We start from the raw sequence: 25,802 nt of genomic DNA, 5'->3' as shown, positions 1-25,802 counted from the left end.
ACCTCTTTCTTCTGTCAGGCCGATGGGATTAGGTGGGTTGTTTTCCTAATTTCGTTCGGGCCAGTCTTACCTGAAACCTAATTTGTATATCAACAGTTCTGTGACAGACAGGCGAGCCGCTCTGGGTAAAGGTTTGTGGGTTTCCAGCGTTTGTGCTTTCCGTTCTCAATATGCGAGCAGGATAAAGTGGAAAGTTTGCTGATCAGTGAGCGGCTGTGGAAATTGTGTGGGACGCCTGGCGTGTGTGTGGGTGTGTGTGTTTTGACTGGTAGACTCTCCGAGGAGGGCAGGAGGACTCGGTAGCACCGATTCACTTCCTGTGCTGAAGGAGGACAGAAGGCACAGGAAGCAACATTTCAGGGCTTCCTCCTCGTTTCTCAGCAGCTCTCGGTCAGACTCTCCGCTCCGCTCGCTGTCTTTTCGCTTCCTCCCCCTTCATTTGCGCTGCATGAAGAAGTGAGTACATGTGGTGCACGGCAGACACGCCACATTATTAATCTTATCAGTATGAACTGTAATTCTATTCTCTTGCCCGGTATATTGACTTCTGCACTGTGATCATTTGCAGTCTGTCCAATGATTAGGTTATTAAAGATAATGCAGTTGTCTCCTGTCACAATATTGGACTCTCGTGTTCAGGTCAACTATGGGAAATCACTTTGAAATTTATCAGTATTGACATTTGAATCATCATCATGTGCTTCACTTTAATGTCTCAGAATTAATAAGACAAAGGATGTGGGCTGCGTTTTGTGTCTATTTGTGGGAGTGCTCTCACACCAGCCTGCACCATCTCGACTGTGACCTTGTGCTGGAAGGGTGTACATGTGCTTTGACTTAGTGTATTAAATCTGTAGGAATGAGCCATTTTTATCAAGACACCAGGACATTGGTAATCTCTGTCTTAAATAGTATAGAGAATTATTTTTTGGATTCTTTCAAAAACTGAAAAAAACATTTTTCACATTAAAGTAGTCATTTATCTTTTTTTCAGCACAATCAAAACTGATGCAAGTGCTTTTACAGTTTGCAACTTCTTATAATGTTTGTTCTGCATCACCGTTCAATAAATCACTCTTAAATTTTCCAGGACGCCATAAAAAAAATAAATAAATAAATAAATAAATAAACTGAGGTCGCGCCTATCACATTTATAGATTACCCGTCGTTATGATTTTACTGAGAACTATCTAGTGTCATTAGACAGTAGATTTAATTTGTAGCAAAGAGAATAATGCGTCTTCTTTTATTAACACACCATACTTACTGAGTGTGTTCAGTTTGTGTTCATCCCTGTGAATGCCCCCACCTCTCACGACAAACCCCCCCCTAAAGGGTTAAAACCATATTCACATTCAAAAGAGGAAACAATTTCAATCCCTTCCACTCAATCCGCATCTGCATCACTCCATGCGATAAACATTTACATTTAAAGTGATTTAAATCAGCTGCATTTATGTTCCTCTGTGGTCCGTCCATCATCTCCACCTGCAGTGCCAGAGCTTTTCCTCCCTCTCTCTTTCTCTCGCAATGTCCTGAGTTATGTCATTTATTTGAAACCCTAATAATTTAACTTGTCCTGTCCTGTCACGGCTGTGCATGTGGGGAGAATGCCGCGGCTGTAAAGAAGCTGCTGCCTCTGTGTGTGTGTATCTTATTGGCTTTACATGGTGATTTTTCCCGACAAACACAAGCATGCCCGTGGTGAAGGAAATGCAATTGTCTGAATCCGATTCCTTAGTTTTATGTTGAATGGAGCCTGCTGTAAATGCACCAGTGTAAAATCCTGTGCGTACGGGCGCGGGGCGGATTTGCATTTGCCCGTGTGAGAAGCTGTCCTCAGAATGCATAACTAAAGGGCAATAGATGAAAGCTAATTATGATTTAATTACATGGGATCACAATATTCTGACTCACAGATAAACATAGCTGAGGCTGTGTTGATGTTTTCACAGTGAGTTGAGTTTCAGGGCACAGAGTCAGTGGAGTGGTGTGTTTTGGACCGCAGTAATCGTGGAGGTGGTGGTGGTGGTGGTGGTGAGGTTTGACAGCTGAGTGCATTATGCGTCTGAGGGTGAGTGTGTGCGTGTTGTCTACTTGTGTGTTTTTAAGTCTGGCCATGCACGCTCGTGTTATGCGGGGTGGAGCTGGAGCCGAGCCCGACCCCTGTGTGTTTTACCTGCATCTCAATGAAGCGAGGGGTGATTTACCCTTCTGCTGCAGCCTCCTTCTTTCTCCCTCTCTTCTGCTGTCTCTCAGCCAGTCAAATAGACATTGATCTCTTTGCCAGGCAAGGTGACCGACAGTGTTGTTCAGCTCTTCCAAAGTCTCCCCCTCCCTTTCATTTGTACCTGGGAAAGGCCTTGACCCCACACAATGCTGCCATGTCGGGGCCTTCTGCACGTGGACCTCACTTACCCTGTATCAAGTCCTCTGTGTGTGTGTGTGTGTGTGTGTGTTCATGTTTGAGTTAGCAAGAGTACACACAAAGTAGGCGTGTATTTACACTCATACTTGTGTGCATATTTGGGAGAACTCATGCTTTCTGTCTGGCGGCCACGGTTTGACTGAGCGCTCTGTTTGTGCAGATTAATTTCTAAGAGACGGAGAAGTGACAAAATTCACAACACGTAGCTGCTGCACATCTGTAGCTCAGCGGCCCCTCCATGTTTCTGTTTTGTGCATTTCCAGGTGACCGATGCCTCCTCTGCGCTGCACTGGGAACTCCTGTGCAGCTGAACGGGTCAGAGTCCATTTGGCCCTGATGTGAATTGGATTAAAGGCAAAATGAATTGTTCTCTTTGTTGCCTAAAGATGGATTTAGAGGCATTAATTTACTTCGTTGTTACTTTGCCTCATTGCTCGTATTAAAAGCTCACTGAAAAGTTTTCCAAGATGAATCATCATGAATTTTTAAACTAGTTTTTCCTCAGCCCGCAGTTTACCCTGAGATTTGTTCATATTATACGTGTGTTTGTGTGTGTGTGTGTGTGTGTGTGCATGCGCTAATCTGTTCATATATTTTGCTGAACAACTTAATATAAATATCTTAGTGTTAAACACACACACACATCCCCATGAATATATAGAAATGATATTGCACAAGATTCTAAATTTTTCTTTTAACAACAAAGAAAATGGTGTGTGTGTGTGTGTGTGTGTGTGTGTGTGTGTGTGTGTGTGAGTGTGTGTGTGTGTGAGTGTGTGTTTGTGTGTGCGCGCGCGCACACGTGCGTGCGTGCGTGCGTGTGTGTGTGTGTGTAAAATGTGTCGCAACCTGTATAATCAACCTGTGTAATGACTAATTAATTAAAAAAAACTAACTCTGCCATTCAAATTTAATGTCCTGATTGATTTTTGTTCTGTTTCTTTGCTCGTGTGTTTTGAACAGTTATTTCAATGATTATTGACAATTAGGTGAGCTGCTTCAATTGATTTTGATTTATCCCTAAATAGATCTATTTTAAGGCTTCGTCACGTCACGTTTTCCCCTGATATGTTTGAATATAAGAATATGAAACAGTCAATATCTAAGCTTTAATGGTTTCCCAAAAGGTCCAAATGATCTTTTTCTTTAAGATTCACGTCTACATATTTCCCTTTTCTATTATCGCTGATTGAGTTCCTTGTTCCTTCTAGCTGAGTTTATTCATTAATTCATTTATTTTTCATATTATTGCTGTTCTATCACTGCGTGTTTCAAAGTCAATTCTTCTTTTATGCTTTGCAGGACGTCAAGAAAATTCCTCCATCTGTGATAGAGAGCCGTGACCTCTCGGTCCTGAACCCCTGGAGTCTGAGGTAACTCGCCCTGCTCTGAGCCTCAACATGAGTCTTCTGAATCCTTTCTGATTAACACCAGCTCACGTTAAAGAAATGATTCAGCAAACAAAGTTAGAATTTGATGTCTGATGTCATGTAATGTAATTTTTGTGTCTGCTGCAGATTAATGAAAAAAATCAATGTGTTTATTAGAACAAAAACCAATGATGGAGTAAAAAAAAAAAACACTTTTTTTATTACTGTATATTTCAACACTGTACATTGTCTACAAAGGATTCAATTTCTTGTCAGCATACTGAAAAACCAACATATCTTAGACACAGTCCAGTACAATATAGTGGGTTTATTATTTAAAATAAACACGAATTGCTATGCATTTTCTTCTTTCAATTTTTTTGTTCATTTGCCGTAATGACGATCATAGACACAGCACGCTTTGTTTTTCTTTTAAATTCAAACTATCTGAGCTTGGTCTTCTTTGTAGCATCAGTTGATCTTTTGACAGTGTTTTCTACGATTATGCTTTTTCTGATGGCTTCACGTTTATTTCTATAAACTGCTTTTTGATCCCTTTCACTCTCTGAAATGTTCCGGTGTGCAGTGTTTTGCATCTCTCTGTGTTGGGGCTCTGACAGTGCGTCCTGACTGACATGGGGGGGGGGTGACATGCTCAAAGCTCAGAGGAAGAGGCCGCGACCTTTCACCTCTGGCCTGACCCTGCTCCCTCTGTGGAGACAAACACTGCACATTATTTTTTATTTTTGTCTGACGGATGGATGGATGGATGGACGTTGGAAGTGAAGGGGAAAGTGAGGAATAGTTCTTCTTTTCCTGACATTTCCAGTTGTAAAGAAGAGAAAGAGGACTGGGGAGAAGGACGGGTGAATAGATGAAGTGAGGGCAGCACTGAAGGGACGGAGTGACGGAATCACCTGGATTTGAATGTTTGATGTGTGTGTGTGTGTGTGTGTGTGTGTGTGTGTGTGTGTGGGGGGGGGGGGGGGGGGGGGGGGGGCAGTACAGGAAGAGATGGGACGGGGAGGGAAGGGAGTGGTGGACGGCTGAAGGGCTCCTGGCCGTGGATGCAGACAGACAGGCAGGGTAACCAGAGGCAGGCGGTGACCTTCTCTGCTGCTGGAGGATCGAAGGCTTTATTTAAAGGCCTGGTCAATGCTGGGTGCTGCTGAGGTATCAGCCTCACAGCCAGGCGACTCATCACCACTGTAATACAACTCTCTAACGCTAACTCCCCCCCACCACCCACCCTCACGTACACACACACACACACACGAGTACAGGACACTCTCTGGACACCTCAGGTTTTACCCTGTACCATCAAGAGGCTGGACAGAGGAAAGTACAGCATCAGCATCAGCTAATTTTACTGTGCAGCAGACAGTATACTCCACTTTCCTCATGTGCTCAGCATTCCTTCTCCTTTTTCCTTTTTTTTCCCACCTCTGACATGCACTCCATCATCGCCTTTTTGTTTTCCTCCTGATCACAAGTGAGCTGGCTGTACAGTGCCAGCTCAGTGTGGATGTAGGTGGTGAAGGAGTTAAAAATTGACAGAAGCTGTAAAGGTAGGACCGACTCCTGTGTGTGTGTGTGTGTGTGTGTGTGTGTGTGTGTGTGTGTGTGTGTGTGAGTGAGTGAGTGCAGCACGTGTTTGCATTCACATTTGTGTGTGGCTGCAGCGTTAGGACACCTGCATGCTTCAGCACTTTCTGGCTGTCGGGAGCTCTGAGGTCGCAGGCAGGGGAGTGGAGAGGGCACATTAGAAGAAGCTCCAGAGCCGCCCCCCCCCCCCCCACTCCCACCACGCCACCGCCATCCCCCCCCCCCCCCCCCCCCCCCCCCCCCTTCCCCTCCTTCCTCGTACCTCCCACCACTTCAATCCCCTCACTTTCTCTTCTCCTCCCGTTATCCCTCCGTCATCCCGGCCTCTCCGTCGCCTCTCCCACCTCCGACTTGTCTTTCCCTCGTGGTGACGGGGTGAGTCGGCCACTCGTTGGGGGGGGGGGGGCACGGAGAGGCAAGGTGCCTCTGTGGCTGACAGCAGGCAGGTCAGGTTTTCGTAGACACGGCAGTGGAGGAAGGACACGCATTCACATACACACATCAAGGTGTGTGTCCGCGGTGAGAGAGGGGGCAGATATTCATATGCATGCATGGACATATGGACTGAGACGATAAAAAGCTTCCATCAGGAGACGTCAGCTGTTTAAAAAAAAAAAAATGAAATATCAGCCAGGCAGAGCTCATGTTTTCAAATTATTTGAGTGTATATCATAAGAATAAATCTTAACTGTTTTTAGCTCGTCAGAAACAAATCTGCTGAAAAATGTGTTTTGCATAAGCAAAGCAGCACGAAGTGAATCCAGCTGATAAACACGTCCACGCATTGCCCGCACATTGAATTGTCATTTACAAGACAGCGGAGTTGTGTTGGGGTCTTTTGTTTTCCTCGGCAAGGCGAGGATTTGCTCCATCCACAGTTTGACATGCTTCACTATCCATCACTGCGGAGGATATATATAACTGCTAGATGCCCATTGTGGGACTCATTACGCCGTTACAGTTTCGGCAGTGACACAGACGTCATCCCTCCATCCAGAAAATCCAAATGACAGTGAGGATGTGAACAGGCTGGATGCTCATTATTAGGCCAGGTCTGAAAAGAGAGGAAGCAAGTGGGACGGGGGTCTGTGATAGAAATGACAAAAAAGGAAAAAAAAAAGAGAGATTTTACTCAATGCAGTTGTAAAGATACACACACTGAAGGGAAGAAAAACTGCTTGGATTTAGATAGTTTTCTTAAAAAAAAAAAGAAAAGTGTGGTGTGTTTTTGCATCTAAGCCACCAAAAAGATACTTGAGGAGAAAGTTTCGCCCTCCAGCCAAACCTCTAAACATCAATCCGTTTTTTCTTTTCAACTTATGTTAATAAGAAATTTCTATCCTCACAGTTTCAGCTGTTTAAGCCCGAATTGTGTTGTTTTATTCAAACATAATTAGTTGTACGGCTGTTATCGCTCTTGTCTGTGTGTGTTTGTGTGCGTGCCTCAGAGCCACCGCTGTCCCCGGGTTGCGGCTGTGTGTTCACAGCGTGATTGAGGGAGGAACTTGTGATGAGCCGGAGGTTAGTGTGATATAATGTATTCCCCTGAATCATCGCAGCCAGCAGCCCAGGGCCTTCCTCTCGCCTGCAGCCTCCTTCTTCTCCTCCACTCTCTCTCTCTCTCTCACACACACACAAGGCCCTCCCGCTCCCTTCGCTCTCGCTCTCTCTCCCCTGCGGTGACTGCCCACTGCTAGCTGCTTAGCATTGCACCCAGTGTCTAATTGAATTCCAACATTGGGGCGTTAGCTTCTGATGCTATAGAGATGTTAACACGGCACAATACCAACAGTCCCCGGGACGCGTTTCAACACTCTGCTCCTCGGGAGAAAATTAGCGCTAAGTTCACTCTGGCAACACATGATTTATTCAAACCACCAAACTAGTCTTCTGTATCCCCTGAAGGATCTTTTTTTTTTAATTGCCGTCAGCAAATCAGCACTTCATATACACACACGGAGAACATGCAGAATATGTATTGTAGCTACTTTGCGCGTGTGTGTGTGTGTGTGTGTGTGTGTGTGTGTGCGCGTCCTCTCTCTCCTCATGCTTCTACCTGGATGTATCTATTGTCTCTGATATAAATGTGTCTGCTGTTCTCACTGCATCCATATTGCTGGCGATGCTGTCCATCCCCTCTGCCTGACACCCTCACTTTTATTCCCCAGCTCTCAAACACCAGCTCCGGGCTTTAATGGCACATATTTCCTGGGCTCGGCCGAAACGGGATGCATCTTCTCCTTGTTAGCTTGATAAATAACTGGGCTGCTGGGAAAGTGCTGAATTTTAGCTTTCAGCCTCTATTTTCTGCTGGATGACATTAATTTTAAGTGCTGAGAAGGAGCTAACTAATACAGACAAATAAATAAGGGAGGAGGGAGGGAAGGTGCAGAGGTGCTGGAGCCATCACTGTCCCCACCCCCGGTACCTGCTTCCACGCTCGCATTTATGGATGCAATATGCAAACCTGCAAAAATATACAGCACACACACAAGCGGCACAAAGTGAAACACACACACACACTCACACACACACACACACACACTGAGCCTCTAGATGCTTCTTTTGTTGTCCAAACTGAAACGTTTCAACCCATTATGAGCGCAGCTCCTACAAGGTCAAATGTTTGACCCGCTGCAGGTAGATAGTCGGTCAGTCAGTGAGGCTGGCTCCACGCTTCTCTATCTACTGTCTGCCGCTGTACCTGCACTTTGTCTGCCTCTCTTATCCGCTCGTTCAGTCTTCCCCGAATTTTTTGCGTTTTATCGGAAACTGAAGTCACTCTGGAAGCGAGGTGGTTGTTTCTCATAGTCCAGCATCGTCTCGACAAAAGGCAGACAACAAAAAGAGACACAGACACAGCATGTGCTAAAAGTACATTTAAGCCTTTGTTAGACAAATGACTTATACATCTCTTCGTGCATTCTTGTAATCTAACAATGATAAATTAAAGGAAATACTAAAACCTAAAAGTAGTTGAGCTAAGTATCATTTTTGTTATTATAATAGCATAAGCACTACAGTGTTTGCCCCCTTTTCATTTACACACATTGTTTCTGAGGATAGCAGTTTTTCAACTAGATTCATTTTTCCTTTTTTCTCGATAAAACGGAAGCAACTGAATATCAAATTACAAAAAAATAAGTCTATTCTTTTAAAAAACTGAAATTATTTTCTGTTATTCTTCATTTAATTCTCACCTTGATACCTTGGCATCTTGATTCCGCTTCTTTAATCTTTCATAATTGTTTGTTTTATTTTTTCCTGATTTTTTTTTTCTAATTTAAAGCAAGAAAACTCAAGATGGCTTTACATTTAGAAAGAGCATTTGCCACATGACAGCAGCAAAAAAGCACAGCAGTAAATGTGTTTTACTGCTGGCCTATAAACAAAGAGCAAAGGGATGTCGACGACACACACACACACACACACACACACACACACACACACACACACACACACACATACACACACACACACAGCACTGCAGATAATGTGAATCTGCTTTTATCAGCTCAACATGCAAAATTATATTTGCTCGCAAAGCTATCGGCCGTACGTCGCCACAGAGACGAACATATTATTGATAGTTTGCTTCCAAACAGACGCTCTCCAAATCAGAAATATATTTGCTCCCGTGCAGGTTTTTTTTTTTTTGTCCTCCACCCTCCGTGCACGTGCGCACGTGCACGCATGCTGAGTTGTGTTGTGTGTAACACAACACAATGAAGTGGCTTTGGCTCAGACACCTCATACATTATTTTAACAATGTATAGTGCGGTGAATAAAAAGGTCAGTGGTTGAGAACCGGCTCCATGAAACAATAAGATGCATGAACTGAGCGCTGCAGACCCTTCAGTCAGCATCTTGCAGCTGAACGCTGTGAGGAGGAAACACATGCAAGCTGGAGTGATAGATTCTACTGTAGGCACGTGTGTGTGTGTGTGTGTGTGTGTGTGTGTGTGTGTGTGTGTGTGTGTGTGTGTGTGTGTGCGTGTGTGTGTTTATAGAAAGCCGTAATGAAACACCTTGCAACAATACATTTACTTGGTCTATCATTATTGATTGTGCATTTTTTTTCCTTTTGCCCTTTGCCTCACTTTGATAAATGTCTTTTATTACGGCATTTTAAAGCAAGAGATGAAAGCCAGAGATGAGCTGAGATTTTGCCTTTAAAGTGACGCTCTTATTAGACCAATTCTATTTTTGTCAGCATCAGAATAGATACCCTCGCGAGGCATGCGCGATGCAAACGATGCATGTTTCTGTTTGCAACGCAGGGTTTAATTTTCAGGGTGTATTTATCACACGCTGTCATATTGCGGTCACATGACCACATGAACCACTGCCAGCAATTAAGGCTGATAAATCACTCATTTACAGGAAGAGAAGGAGGGACAGAGTTGAGTAAAGTGGAAACAAGAGAGTGATAAGAACGAGGAAAAGGAATAAAGGAATAATGAATTGGAGTCCTGTACAGATATTTCATTTTTTTTCATTTTTTTGTGCATGTGTTTATTCTTTTATTTATTTCTTTATTTGCTAAATCGCGATGTTCAAAGTTATTGTGTTGGGGCGGTGCAGTGTGCACTCGCTAGTGAGGCTCATTGACTCATACAGGCAGAGACAAAGAGACAGATGGTAGTCGTTTGTGTGCTTTACTGTGATTGGGACCTGACTGCACTGCTTTATTTACTGCTGGAGGTGTGTGTTTGTGTGTCTTCAAGTGTGCACGACTGCACAAGCAAATGCAACTGTGTCACTACACAACTGCTTGCTTTCTTTTTCTTCATTTCCTGATGATGGATTTTCATTTTTTCTTTTTTTTTAAGTATAAACAGAAGACCAAAAGCATTTCTGCTTCTACTATTCATGTATGGAGAAGGAAATTTTGGTTTTAAGTGGAATATATATGGAAACGCTTTCCTAAAGGAAGGCCTTTGCAGCTCTGGCTGCAGATCGGACACAGGTCCCAGCGATGTGGTGAGATGTGAGCGGGCTCTAACCTGTGCTGCGGCTGTATAAGTTACATCAGAATGTGTGTTTCAGCAGCTCAGGTCAGCGCTCTGCTGAGACTCGGCCTGCACACTCACTCCAAAAGGCTGATTAAAGATTCATGACCAAAAGAAGAAGAAGAAGAAGAAGAAGAAGAAAAAGCCCTGCTCGCTTTTAATGGGCTGGAAGGAGAGGAGGAGTTGGGAGGAGACAAGCTGTGGTTTCTTTTCCGACACTCGTAGCTCTCATTCATTAAACACAGCGGTCACTAACTGGCTGGAGGAGTCCGGTCGCTCGGGTTCTCTGCTGCACAGCTAACACTGCAAGTGTGTGTGTGTGTGTGTGTGTGTGTGTGTGTGTGTGTGTTACTGTGTGTATTTTTTTTTAAGACTTTTAACTTCTCCCAATTAACTCTCTACGTGTGCTACACGTGTGTGTATGTGTGTGTTTATTCAGGAGAGGTGGGCTCCTGCTGTCTTTGGAAGTCAGAGAAAACTGGTGCTGAAAGCAGCTCCTCTGGGAGGAAAAATAATCTGTGCACACATTAACAGCACGACAACACAAAATCAACACTGCACCTGTGTGTGTGTTATGCTGTATGTGATGTAGATTGTCAAGAATGTGGAACACCCAAATTTTTTTTAACTGACAGCACAAGTCTGATCTTTGTTGCCTTCTGAATTTCCAGTAACAACAATAATGTTAATTGGTGTAATCATTTATTTTCTGTTTAAGAGAAAATCTGTAACTTTAGCTTTCACATTATACAAACACAATTCATGTTTTTTTTTTAGCTGTTAGTGTGCCTATTTTATAAACCAGCGTGGGACTAACACTGCACTTGTACAACATTAAATGCTTGTTGTGGGAGCTGTAGCAGCGGAAAAGTTGTGCAGGGGACGTCTTTAGGTTTTCTCTCTGCGGAAGTGAACGCCGCAAACCTCCAAATGTGTGATTCCAGATTTCCATTTTTCTGAATCTGAACATTATTCAAACTCTTGTTGAATGTTGACACACATTAAAGTAAAGAAATACAAGGAAATACAAGTGAAAGAGGAGTCGCCTAAAGAGATAAGCTCAAATCTGTTCGCCGTCGGTCGTTTTTGAATGAGCGGTCCTGTTTGTGCAAAGAGGTATCCCAAAATGATCAAAGTGTGTGATTATATACATCAGTGGCAGTAATGTTCAGTCCTCTGCTGAGGTGAATACTGAGTTTGGCCACAGGCTCCTTCTGACGCACGATACAACAGCTGCATGAATTGACGAATCTCACTCAGAAGCAAATGAACGGGAAGCTCAGACAGAAGTGATTTATAATGATGCATCTGCAAAAGAGCCCAGCAGGAATAAATACATGTAGAAATTACACTTCTGACCCTCGGAGAGTTTCAGTGGTGAAACCCAGTGTTCAATACTGTATGTTTTATGTGGCTTTATCTTGAGTGAATTAAAGGGGCCTGTAAAAAGTGGAATGTTATTAGCGTCAGACCACCTGGGGTGAACATCTGCAGGCTCAGGCTGCAAACCCAACATACATCACCGCTTCACTTTTCACTATTTACTATCACACACACACACAACCACACACACACACGCGCGCACACACACACACACACATCCATCTTTTGCATGACTCTTGTCTTTTCAACATCACAGCTATGCAGCGGCACAGCTGCGGGTTAACTCCTCTGGTCAGCCAGAGGTCAGAGGTCAGCAGCGAGGATGATCGCAGGTGATCGTTTTATCACAGTGCAGCTAAACAGGGATTCTGATTTTCAGCTTTAAATGACGTCTCTGCCTTTTTCAGCGGAGCTGCTGCATGTTTCCTTTTTTATTTGTTTATCTTATTTTTTATTCCTACAGTAACTACTCTCCTTTGAATAATTAGATGTTCTTTTCATGTTCTATTAGGGCTGTTTTTCCTCATGTCTCTGCTCGAACACTATACTTTTTCATCTTCAAAGTGAAAGCTAAAATAGGGCGATCATTGCAATTTAATTACTACAAATCCCTTTGTGACTTTGCTCTTGTGTTTGTTTACATGCATAGATTTGCCGGCTTCTGCTCTTTTTGTGTGTGCATTTGGTGTGTATGTGTGTGTGTGTGCATGCACGTGTGCCTCACTGAACATCTTTACTTTCATTCCGTGTTTGGCCTCATATTTTTAGTGCGTGCATTTGTGTGCAGATGAGGTTGCAGTGGGGTTTATTTGAATAGATAAGATGGTGTTTTATTCCCAATCAGAGGAATCTCCTGTCGCGTTTTGGTCTCTTCATAATAACCCTCAGCATTGCTCCACATTCCCCTGACACACACACACACACACTCACACACACACACACAAAGCATATTGCAGATGCTGCAATTTTTCTTTCTCTCCAGGGTAAAAAGCTTTGATAAATGAAAATAAATACTTTTCTTCATGTGAGTAAGAGGGAGGAGAAGGAGGAAGTGGCAGAAGTGACAGGAGGTTACCGACAGTCGGATGTGTCTGTACAAGCAAATATATGACAAAGCGTGTGTAACAGAGTGTGTGCATTTAGCCTTAAAAACACAGGTAAATCCAGTCGCTGTGGGGAATAAGACTGAGGAAGACAGTGATTCAGAGACGCTGGCTGCAGAGGAGGGAGATATAACAACTGGCCCGTAGGCTGGCACATTAATTGAGTAACAGGGAGAGAGAGAAAAAAAAACAAAAACAAAAACACGGCACAACACATGATTTAGAGGAAACACGCTCTCCTCCCTCATCTGTCTGTTTCTCTGACTGCAAGGTCATGTAGGAGCCTCCCTCTACCTCTCTCTCCACCTTTGTTTCCCTCTGCTCCTCCGGACCTCATTTCATTCAACACTCCCGAACCGCCGACAGCTCCATAACTATAACTCTCTCCTCCCCATCCTCTCCTCCTCTCTTTTCTTCATCCACAGCTAAATGACTCTGTCAGAAATAAAGAACACTTATCTTATCTACTGCCTCCACTCGGCTGTCTCTATATCCCTGCTAACGTCACACACAAATACACACACCCGAGAAACAATCTCTTGTGGATGAATTTCAGCAACAAACAGATGAACAGAGCAGTTTCATATTTAAGGTTTTCTCTGTGTGCGATTCCTCTCAGGTGGATGTTTCATATCTGTTCAACAGCATTTCAGCTCGTTGTATTGACTTAAAAAAAACACACAAAGTAGACAGGTAGATGAAGACTTGACAGAGGACAGGTGTCCAGTCATTCCACACACACACACACACACACACACACACACACACACACACACGCGAGTTCCTGTCATCCCTTCTTTCCTCCCTGTGGTGTGGCCAGGGATCTACAGCTATCTGCAGCCTGCGGAGGGCTTTGCGTGTGTGTGTGTGTGTGCGTGTGTGTGTGTGTGTGTGTGCGTGCGTGCGTGTGTGTGTATGTATGCGTGCACAACTCAGCTACAAGCCACACAGCAGGGTGCCACACAGGGATGAGAGGAAAGAAAGAAAAGGAGGCGGGGGGAGGAGTGTGATAGGGATAACTCTCTGACGAAGAACAAACACACAGCAACTAACTACACACACACACACACACACACACACACACACTTGCAGCTTAACACATGCTCCGTCAATCTGGGTCTCCCTACACTCTGTCGAGTCCCGGCACAAGAAGAGTGCAGCGTAGATTTTGAGCTGCAGATATTGTGACGACTTTGCCTTTCTGAAACACGCAAAGTTCTCCTGCACATGAGGTTCAAAGGGCTCAAAGGTTACGAGGAAATCCAATCGACCGATTCATCCGCTCATAGAGGTTATGCATATGTTTATTGACCCTCATCCAGTTCGTGTGCACGCGGTGTTTCGGACCGTTCAGGACCGTCTTTTGTCTGCTGCTCCGGGAGTCTGTGTAGAGAGAGAATGATGGAGGGAAGGAGAGAGCGGAGAGGAAGCCGCTCGCTCCAAGCAGATATGTGTGTGTGTGTGTGTGTGTGTGTGTGTGTGTGTGTGTGTGTGTGTGTGTGTGTGTGTGTGTGTGTGTGTATGCAAGGATGCGTTGGAGACGGAGAGATGAAAAGAGTGATAATTCTGCTACCCCGAGGCCTCTCGCAGCCTTGCGGGCTCCCTATAGGTCCCCTGGCGCATGCCTGAGCACAAAACTGGGGCCCACTAATTGGCCCCTGTGATAACACCAGAGACAAAGGTAATGTATGCGTGTGGGCATGTTTGGATATTACAGCTGCGCTGAAAGCCCGCATTCTCTACAAGTAGTAATTTGTTGGTTTGTAATTCTGCTTTGAAGGATGTTTGATTTGTAAGCGGTGACGACATTTAGGATCTGGGAGCTTATTGAAGTCGAACGCTGCTGAAAGACAATTAAAGCATATACACTAGTTCAAAGCACGTCTTCAGCCTTTTAACAGCTTGTTTCTCTAATTGTTTCATTATCGCAGTGTGCTTATTAAATGTACGATAATTGTTAATTACCACATGAGGATTTGTAAAGGATTTGTCTTGAGTATCAAAACAAATTAATTAAACTGAACACATTTAAAACAACAGCAATGATAACAGCAGGTGCAGCGTGCGTGCGCGTATGTGTGTGTGTGTTTGTTCGTGTGTGTGTGGGCATCCCCGTTTCTTGCTTGTTTGTTTGAATCTCTGTTTTAATTGAGATTCATACAAGGAATTTAAATAAGATTCAAATGAGATTCATAGCGAGGCGTAGCAGCACAGGTAACATGTAGATGGATTTAATGATGATTCAGTGTATTTTGCCGTCTAACGAGAGCTTGATTAGAAGATCCGAAGACATTGGCTGAAATCATTACCGTTGCTGGAGAGGAAGGCAGCAAACCGGGGAGCTGTAGTCGAAGACAATCTGAATAAAAATAGCATTAAATTAAAAGACAATTTACTGAACTGTAATTAAACTGAATTCACAGAAATGTGTTCGTTCTACTGAACTGTGGTGAGTTTAGAGACATGAAATATGTAGGACTTTTAAAATATGTTGAAGGTATATAACAGACTGAGAAAAATAAAAAACCTTCACTTAATTTACGTTTTGAGGAGAATTTTCTCAGTAAATGTCAAAAAGTTCCTGGTTTTGTGACTTGCCAGGTCGTTTGGTCGTGTTTTCCCTTTTTTTTTTATTATCTTTGATAAATTTCTTCCGTGCTTCGTGTGAAAGCGAAGATGGTGCACTGTACATCTGATTCCATACACTTACCAGTTTAATCTGTGTAACATCCAGCTGCTCACAACAGCTGGGACATTATAAGTAAATAAACACAGCTCCTGAGCTTGCACATACACGCGTGCACAGACGCCAGCTCTTATTCTTCCGTCGCCTTCAATACGCAGCCAACGAGTTGTGTCCTTCCCTTTTTTTTTTTTCCCCCTTTTTTTCCAGCTGTACATACGCCTGGACAGATGTGCACTGCTGGATACTTAATATTTATCTATACTATGCTTACCGTAATTAAACTGATGAGAAAATACATTACTAAGCAATGTGTGTGTGTGTGTGTGTGTGTGTGTGTGAGAGAGAGAGAGAGCTCAGTGGGATGAATGGACTTCCATTCATAGTTAGACCTCAAATTTGAAAAAGAAAAAAAAAAACCCAGATGTGCAAAAAAGGATTCCTTGATAATTCCTTTTTAAGGAGTTAAATTCTCTGTTCATACTCATTTATTTCAGAGTTTTCCCACTCATTCGTTGCAGAAAAAAATGCATGCATGTCCCCACAGGTATAAACACACATGCAAAAAGCATGCACACACTAGCTATTTATTGCTAGCTCATATTTCGTGCTTGCGCACACTCATTAAATAGGATATTAATTCACACACACACACACACACATATGATGAAGGAAGTATTCTGTGGGACTGTTTAAGGCACAACAGAAGACGCGGGGTTCTCTCTACTGTACAGCTGCAGTATTGATAGATGCTGCAGAGCCTGAGTCTACCGTCCCACTTTATTTCAATTAGCTCACAGGAAGCAGGAAATAACCTGCAAATCAATTGTCATTTCTATGGGACTGAGGCTGGAGGCTGAGATTCACTTTGTCCACCAATAAAAGATGATGTAGCCATGAAGAAGATTAAAGGGAATTTCCTCCTCACACTCTCACGCTGTTGTACAGTATATCATTAGCGTTGGATGTTCGCTGCTCCCAGGCTGTTATGGTTATTCTCTGACGGAGAGCGGAAATTTGTTTTCATGGTATATACACGTTCTCTAAAATAGCCCAGTGTCCTGCTTCGGCAAGTAAATTCCTGCACATCCTGAATGCCTGTGCTGAATTCAAAACAAAATCTCTTGAAATGAGCTGCAGCTCAGCTCTTTGGTGGATAAGTCTGAATGTTTCTGGTGTTACAAGCCGGTAAAAAGTGCTGAAAAGTTGGCAGCTATACTTGACGTTAACCCGGGGCATGGAGTCATATATTTATGTATTTTGAGACAAGTGCAAGGTAAGAGTATGGGACGGACAAAATCGGCTCCGTTCATTTTCTCCATGCACTCCCCGAAGGAGATTTCCCCTTTCATAAACACTTTCTGTCTTCTTGATGGACACTGGTACTTACATTAAATCAGCCTTGGAATCGTACCACCAAAATAAATATGATGAATGCTGATGTATCCTTTTAATGACCAAGCACAAAATCGCGCAGTGACAGAACCCAGAAGAGCAGGAAATGGTAGATGTGCTGCGAAACACACAGGAAAGCTTTTAGCGAGGGAGGCTGAGAATAGGGGGGTCAATATGGATTGCAACCGAGCAAGATATAGAAGGTTATATGGTGTATGATCATATCAGAAAACACAGTCATGTATGCACCCCACTTTACAGTATATCACACACAAACACACACACACACACGCACACCTGAAAAATACTGGGATGCACTACAGAGTGATTTGTTTGTGTTGTTGGTGCAGTGGACTGAAGCCATGGAGGTAGTAACTGTTTGATGGTAGGCTTTATGGAGACACTATATAACGCCCGTGACAGTTTATTCAGTGCATGTCAGGAGGAGGGGATTTGTGACACTACAATGGCTGGGACTCTCTTGCAAGCCCGTGCACTTATGCACCCATCGTTCACAGCTCCAGAGGGAAAAATGAGCGAGGGAGATGTGAATCTGTTTGCATGTTAAATGTCATAGAGCAGCGTGCGCTATAACGCTGAAACAAGGCTGTAATTCGGTAATAAAACAAACACTGAACTTGGATACTGTGGGAATTCGACAAAAAATACCTCTGTTTTTTTTTAATTCCGGCTGCTGATTTGAATGTAGCGTCACAGTCGTCCTCTTGACATGCTCGGTTAGACACGAATGTCTGAAGCAGTTTAATGAGAGATTCCTCCTCTGCTTTACAGCGGCGGTGGCAGGCGATTGGAAACCAGACTGAGATCATTAGACAGTACATTTTCTTTGCAGGGAAAAGAAATTCTGCCTTCTTTTTTTGCACTAACTTTTTGTCCAGCTAGTTATTCCCAAAGGCCCATTAGTCGAGTTCTCATTGGTCCGGCTCTCGGGTGGATGCTATTAGCTCAGTGATTGGGTATTGAATTAGCCTGCTGATTTGGTATTGAAGGAGTGAAGACTGATGAGAGGATTTGGCTAAGCTTTCTTCCCCAAACCTCATTACTCACACTCAAAGAGAGCAGAGCTGGAAGACACACACGCAAAACAGCCCACACAGTGCACGTACACGCCGAGATTTCCTGTCCTGCTTAAACTTTCACTTTTCCATGTGAGGCTCCACCGCTCGAAAGCAATCCTTTCCTCACATATAGACACCTGCGCTGCGTTCTCGCCTCACCTTTCACACAAGACCACTAAACAAATATGTGATATATGCATGAGCAGGTGCAGCAGAGACGGGAGACACTGGGAGACGAGCTCTCTGTACTGAAAAGAAAGTGTTGTCGGCCCAGGAGAGCACTGCCTGCAATTGGAGGCTGCTAAAGAGAAGGATGTGAGAAAGGCTTTGTGCTGATTTATGCTGTGTTTCATCCCACAATAAAGATTATGGATGATGATATTGATTTAGCCGGGGCTTTGGCCATGACTGGACTCGGGCTCTCAGGTTGAGAGAAAAGAGAATTTAGCTCATTATTATTCTCAGACACAGTGAGGGATCCTTTCTATCAGCGACGGTGTGCAGATAAATGCATGTGCGCCAGAGACTTAGATCATCCTCTGCATTAGCGGCACGACTCTCCCCTCCTTTAGTGTTTGTGAAAGTGATGAACCTCATCCTGTCCTCCTCTTTCACGAGCCGGAGACCGAGCGGCGTGCGTTCCCAGCAGCACAGCAGAGCAGGAGGGAGGGATGAAGTTATTGACTCCACTTTGATTTAACCTCCGCCGCCTGATCCTCAGAAGCTCACAGACACATGCAGATTGGGGAATTCTCAAAATAACGCCCGCCTTTCAGAGAGATGTGCATGCTAGAGCTACAATTCAGAATCTCTCTGGCCTTTTTTTCCCCTTTTTTTTTTAACTCGAAATTATCCAAAATCTAGTTTATTAAATGTTCAAATGATCACTACATATTAAAAACATTAAAAAAAAGAAGTGTTTTTTACCTTTTATTTGTGACATCTCTCAGCCAATTACATTCACAAAAATTGCATCCATTCATTCTCACAAAGTAGGTCCACCTCCCCAGAACGTACCTATGAATAAAGACCGGTTGTCCAGAGAGACAGTCTGAATGAGAAGAAAATTACAGAGACTGATGCTTTTCCTCAAGCTCCACCAGCTCAGGCCCTCAGGCACTTAAAACGCAATGTCCCATGTCATAAGTTGAGAAACACTCAAACAAATTGTTTACAAGAGTGGAAATTGCTCGTCATTATCCATGCATGTGGGCTCCAGATCCCCTTTTCAGACAGTTCACATTCTGCTCTCCTCCCGCAGCTGCACCATCAACCTGCTCTGCCTGTTCAGACGCTCAGTTAAAGTGTCGCATATTGTCAGTCATAAGGACGAAATGTTTTCTTTATCTCTTAAAAGAACTTTGCTTCTAATTTGAATTTTTATTCTAACGTATTGCTGTTTTACTCCTTTATACAACTCAGTGCAGGAGAAAGCAATCACACAAGTATTTTTTTTCACCTATTGTGTCGCTGACTAAGACATTATTAATGATCTATTATTTACCCTGTTTTCATATCTTACTGATCAAGGTGGAGCTTCTGTTTTGTTTTTTTCTTCAATTTCATATTAAAGCTATAAAAACAAATATTGAGAAATGTGATAAATCTACCTGTAACTGAAAAAAATAAACATATAGGATGAAAGTTTTACTTAGGAAAAAAAAGTTGAGCAGCTGGACGTGACTGTGGCGGGAATTCTCAGGTAAACTATACAATATTTACAGGTGAAGGAGCAGTGGTGTAATTTTTTTCAGCCACTTCCACTCAAACACTGCAGCCTGCTCGAAAACGGGCAGTGAAATCTCCTCCCGACCTGAAGATGGTCGAGCCGGCTGCATCCGCATTAACGCTAATTCATCGATAATTTGAGGCCATTTCAGATTGAAACAACAAGCTGTTATTACGAGTAATATCGCTGAATGCCGCCGAGCCCAACGCTGTAGAGTTGTTGAACAGGACAATGGCGCCAAAGTGCACTTCTCTTTAATTAATTACCCGCTTTTGTTTCTGGAGGCAACACACACACACTCACACACTCACACACACACACGCACAGAAAGAAGCATGAGTTTGTTGTTCTTTTTTCTAGAGGAAAAGGGAGGAAGCGAGGGAGAGAGGAAGAGGGTAATATCAGCAGGCTATCTATCCTCTCTTCCACTGGTGCATCCCAATCCTCTTTGGAAATAACAAATGCATAAAGGAGCCACAACACAAATATATCTGCCTGGCTCAGATAGATAGTGCTATGCTAGAGTTTAATACCCTTATGTAAACCAGTAACAATCAAGCCCTAACACACACCCCCACATCACCACTAAGGGGACAATAAGGAACACGCTCTATTCTCTCTCTCCAGATATGAACAGTGAGGAGTGGTTGTGTGTGTGTGTGTGTGTGTGTGTGTGTGTGTGTGTGTGAGTGTGTGTGTATGTCAGAAAGAAAGCAAGAGACCGAGCAGGTTTTTTTTTTCTGTCTCTCTCTCTCCAGCAGATAGAGAACAATGCAGAACCCAGATTGGTCGGCTCCCCGATGCTCCTTGCGCCGGTTGTTGTTTCAGAAGTAGAGTGATATAGAGCCTGACCTCAGAGACCGCAGCACGTCTGATACTCTATTTCATTCATCCCTCACATCCACTCTTTTGATATCTCACTTTATCCCTCTGTGCCAATTTGTTTTTATACTTTGCCTCCTCTCTCATCCTCCCTCTGCTCCCCCCCCCCCCCCCCCCTCTCTAAAACTGACAATTCACGAGACAAAGAGAGGAGAGACACTGAAACCAAGGAGCCCATTTGTCTAAAAATGTTGCCACTGACAAGCAATCTAAAGCAAGGAAAATACTTGAGGACTCCACACATTTATCACATTAATTTGTGTAAAATATACTGCGCCCATGACAGCTTTACTTACTTTGGGATGTTCAAGAAAAAAAAAGTTATTAGACACGTATAATATATTGTGGCTTTCTTAATAAAATATGAGACAATTTGGCTTCGTTTTCTGGCACCCCACAAACACACTCTGACCAAAAGAACAGCAGGACTGTCTGTCTCAAGGTGGATCGATACGATTAGTATGCCACGCATGTATATGTGAGTGTAAGTGTGCAGGGGGGCAGCGGTACAGACAGGAGTTAGAATAGCAAAGGTTAATATCATACATCAGCTGTCATCTGCATGCGCTCGGAGGGAGAAAAACACTCTTTGTGTCTCGGAGCGAGCGGGGTTGATCACTTTGGGATTATACGCTGGTTGACATTTCACACTGGCGAGCTGGAGGGGGAAAAAAAAATAAAAAATTTGGACACTCTGTTTTAGAGGTGTAGAGGGGCCGGCCATAACAGCTCCGCCGCGCGACGGAGCTTTTCTGAAAGTATTAATCTCCCTGCTCTCCAGAGGAAAAACATTGTGATATTTGTAATAGCCATTCTAACAAAGTTAGGGCTAAAAGAAAAATCTCTTTTCTCCTCTTGTGTGGAATATTATCATAACTTTCCAGAGGCTCTCTAATGTTCGCAGCCTCTGTAGACAGTCGGAGCGTTTCTGCAGTTTGTCTCGGACATAACAAGCTGCTGAAAGATGTAAAGAATCTGTCTTTTTTTTCCCCCTGCAAGCTCAGCGAATCATGATCAACATCTGCAAATCAAGCACGCGCAGAAAGTGAAACCCGATGCAGTGCAGACACAGACAGACCGCGCCGGTGCGCGCCAATCCTCGTTACTGTATATGTTTCACCATCACATGCACGCATCGCTGTCTGTGTTTGCATGCGTGAAAGCATGAAAGCTTGGAATTCTCCTTGATCATCAAGTCTAATGCTGCACTCTCTCTCTCTCCACCACATAAGACTCTGCTAGGAAACCATCAAATATTTATAAAACATTATCCCCGGTCCTATAGCCTGTAAGTAAAGCAAACACTCGGCTGACTCGGATGGTCAAGGATTCCAAGTCGGCTTCAATCGGTCGCCAGGTTCTCTTGACCGGTTATGCTAAATAAATGACATGATGGAGAAGGTGCGCTGTCAGAAATATAGTTTACAGCCTTCATTGGAGGATTTGTGACATTTCTGATGTAGCGACTGAGAGGGAGGATGGCGGAAAAATAAAGAGAGAGAAAGCCAAGAGAGTATTAATTCTACATCCCAGACACTGAATGGCTGCTGCTGTTCTGAAGGTTGTTTTATGGTGCAGAAACAGCCTGATCTTTGTGTTGTTTTCTCTCTGATTGATTGCAGTGGCCCGGGGCTCCTCCGAGTGTGTTGCATTTTGTCTGAGTATTTACTAGAATGTTGGGAGGATAAAAATCACAGCCTTTGCCATCGCAGCACAAGAGGCAAGCACAAACACAGGGAGCCCACACACACACACACACACACACACACACACACACACACACACACACACACACACACACACACACACACACACACACACACACACACACACAGGATAAAGGAGAAGACTCAACTTGCAGTGCAAAGTCACAGAGTGTCATAAAATAATGCATAGACAAATAAATGAGCTACATCTGCCACATGCAGGCAGCTGCAGTTTGTTCTTTGGGTTCAATAAAATTAAGTGCGTCTTTATTTAGGACGGCGGTTTAGAAACCTGTTTGCAAACGCGTCATGTTTCTGTTTAAAAGCGCAGCAATAAATCAATATAAAATGAAATAAATCTAGCTTTAATAAATGCACAAATTATGCTAATCTGACACTTGATGGCTCTGCTGGCATCCGAGTGTTCTTGTTTGTTTATTTATTAATTTGCTTATTTGTAAAGGATTGAGAGATTTTTGGCCTTTTTCTCAGCAAACATTTTGATTTGTTACAGCAGGAAAATCACAGCTTTAAATTTATTACCTCAACAACGTCCAAGTCCAAAAAACAGCAACACGTTTCATAGACGAGGCTTCTTCTTCTCCTTCTTTTTTTTTTTTTTTTTTGTACAACAGTGTGCCGTTGCCCATTTTTTTCATGTTTTATTTAATCAGTGGCTTCAGCAGGTCAAACCCTACACACACACACACACACACACACACACACACACACACACACACACACACACACACACACACACACACACACACAATGGTGATGTGACGTTTCCCATTTGTGAGGAAACAGTGTGTGACTTAACTCTAGTAGACAGATGACTTAATAATAAGGGAAATAAGGTAGTGTTTTCTACTTGCCTGCACTTTTTTTCAAGAAAATAATTTCAGAGTGAACTTTATATTTATTTACAAAAAATTAACAAGTTCAGAAGTGGGTGTATTTGGAAATGAATCTTAATGGACAGTTCTGGATGAGATATAACTAAATAATCTTATTGATTATCTTATCTTATCTTATCTTATCTTATCTTATCTTATCAAATCAAACAATTAACTTGTCAAATTAGCTGAATAAAAACCATGAACACAGAGGAAGAGCATGAAAACTTCACCCAGAAAGGCTCGGTGGTTCTCCAGAGTTGAACTGGAAGTGCCTTGCTTCGAGGCCGCCGTGCTGCACTGCCAGGATTTAGTCATGCTCCTGTTAGAAAGTGTGTTTCACCTTTAATCTCTATCTATCTGCTCGTGTTATCATTTTTGTCAGTCCTGCCACATGCATGTGAAGCGTTTTGTGGTGTTAAATGCACAAAGCTTTTCAAGAGAGTCAGTAAAACTAAAGCAGCATGATTTCAATAAGTCCTCACAGAGCTGCTGGACTCCAGGAAAAAAAAAACATTCAGTAAAACTGTGTGAGCTCTGATTCAGCACGCGCAGGCCGTCGATTCATTTATTTTACATCCCATAGTTTTCCGTGCGCATGGCGGTGGTGGAGCGTGACTGCGGGGCTTCGCCGCGCTGTGTGACGTGCTGCGGACAGGACAGCCCTCGGCTCTGTCTGTCAGTGTGTGAAGCCCCAGTGTGCAGCGGCGTGGCCGGGGCGCCGCTCCTTCAGACCCGTCACTGTGACAGAGACAGACTGACACGCCGAGAGGCGGCGGCGCTTCAGCCTCTCCTCCACACACCCATTCATGTTCCTCTCAGTCTCTGGACGTCCCATCCAAAATGATAATAGTTTTACTTTGTGCTTTATTTGGCAGATATTTTGAAATATATTCGATCACGTCTGCCACAGTGTTGCTTCTTACACTGACAGTTGTCCATTCTCTGCTTGCTCAGTCTTTATTTTCACGATCCAGCCTGACAGCAGAGCTTCATGCTCCTTCAGCAGCAGTGAGGTTCCTCCAGCTCACCGCTGCATCGCTGATATCTGGTGTCTGAGAGTTTGACCCTCCGTCAGGCCGGCTCCGGACCTCGGCTGTCAGTTTGACACTGCTGAAGAATGTGAAACACAAGTTGTGTGAACTTCAAATTTTTAGGATTTACCTGATATTTCATGGTATCCAGGATACTTTTTCAGAAGAAATTCATTTGAATAATTTACCCTTTTGTTTTTTAACTGATGTGCAAAACCCCTAATAGTTTTACAGTGTGCCAAAATAAAATTTTATTCTGCTTTATGAAGCATATCATGAAAGTATGGAAGGAATCTTGCAAACACTGAGGATAGACTGATTTATTTATTTTTTTAAATAAAAAGTACAAGAAGAAACTAGTCAGAAAACAAAGAATGTCAGTCGCTGCCATTTTAGTGGTGTCAGCATTAAGTGTGTGTGTGTGTGTGTGTGTGTGTGTGTCACAGTGTGAGGGGACTTGATTGCGTAATCGCAGCAAACCTCAAAATGGTGCTTGTCAGATGATAATCTGCTCACTCTGCAGATTACAGCCCAGATTAACTCACAATGAACACTTGGAGGGTGTGAGAGAGATAACAAGCCGAGCAATTTGTGCATCTGTGTGCTTCTGTGTAGATAATGAGAGAACGTCTGAGACGGAGTTTGTGCTTTGACATTTGTGCTGTCGCCAAAGTGTCATATTGTTTGTTTATTTGCTATACTTTTGCATGTTTTTGGATTCAAATATATATATATTTTTAGTGTGTTGCTGCTGTCTGTCACATACACACACATACACACACACACACACACCTCTTCTCATAGCCTGAGGGCTTCCAACATCTTATTATGAGTCCTTAGTGCTGGAGGGAGGAGAGAACAAGAAGCCGACTGCTCTTAAGTGGCAGCAGATAGCAGAGACATGGAGATTTACTTCTCTTATTCCAGCACACAAAGATTTAAAGGAGCTCAGTGTGTGATTAAGAGAAACTTCTATAATGCTATAATGCCTAAATGTCTTCTGGCGAGTGTAGTGATTAAGGCTCGTGTGTGTGAGTGTGTGTGTGTGTGTGTGTGTGTGTGTGTGTGTGCAGGCTGCAATGCCTTCAAGGGGATATTACAGGAAATCTGCACACTGATGTATGAATGTGTGGCGGTGATTGTTTCCATTTGATAAATGCCACAGCTTTTTTCCGTGCATGTCTTTTTGCCCAGTCTGCCCCTTGTCTGCCCCCTTCTTTTCTGCCGATCATCATTCTGTCAGCAACCACAGAGAGACAGAGAGAGAGAGAGAGAGAGAGAGAGAGAGAGAGAGAGAGAGAGAGAGAGAGAGAGCGCATGTCCACTCCTATTCTGTCAGGTTTATTTCTGTTATGTTTCTTAATTAGCTAATAAAGGTCATGGCATCTCTCAGTCGGGGGGGCCGGCGCATGCAAATAAGCCAGAAGGTCAGATGGATTAGTGACCGCCTCACTCCACCCAAATATAGACACGACCAGGCTGCCATACCAATACCTG

At 43.5% G+C, this 25,802-nt stretch overlaps 1 protein-coding gene across 1 annotated transcript in view; it reads left to right on the top strand.

The window, feature by feature from the left end:
* The window catches only part of mafb (MAF bZIP transcription factor b), a 42,594-nt gene that overhangs the window by 4,384 nt on the left and 12,408 nt on the right, over positions 1-25,802 (top strand). The window contains exon 2 of the mRNA XM_030095587.1: positions 3,731-3,801. Within this exon, the coding sequence (XP_029951447.1) occupies positions 3,731-3,758 (28 nt within the window). The 3' untranslated portion in view covers positions 3,759-3,801. The remainder of the gene's footprint in view (positions 1-3,730; positions 3,802-25,802) is intronic.

Source organism: Salarias fasciatus, chromosome 7, assembly GCF_902148845.1.
Source record: "Salarias fasciatus chromosome 7, fSalaFa1.1, whole genome shotgun sequence".
In the NCBI taxonomy this organism is placed as follows: domain Eukaryota; kingdom Metazoa; phylum Chordata; class Actinopteri; order Blenniiformes; family Blenniidae; genus Salarias; species Salarias fasciatus.
This window is presented reverse-complemented; position numbering and strand designations above follow the sequence as displayed.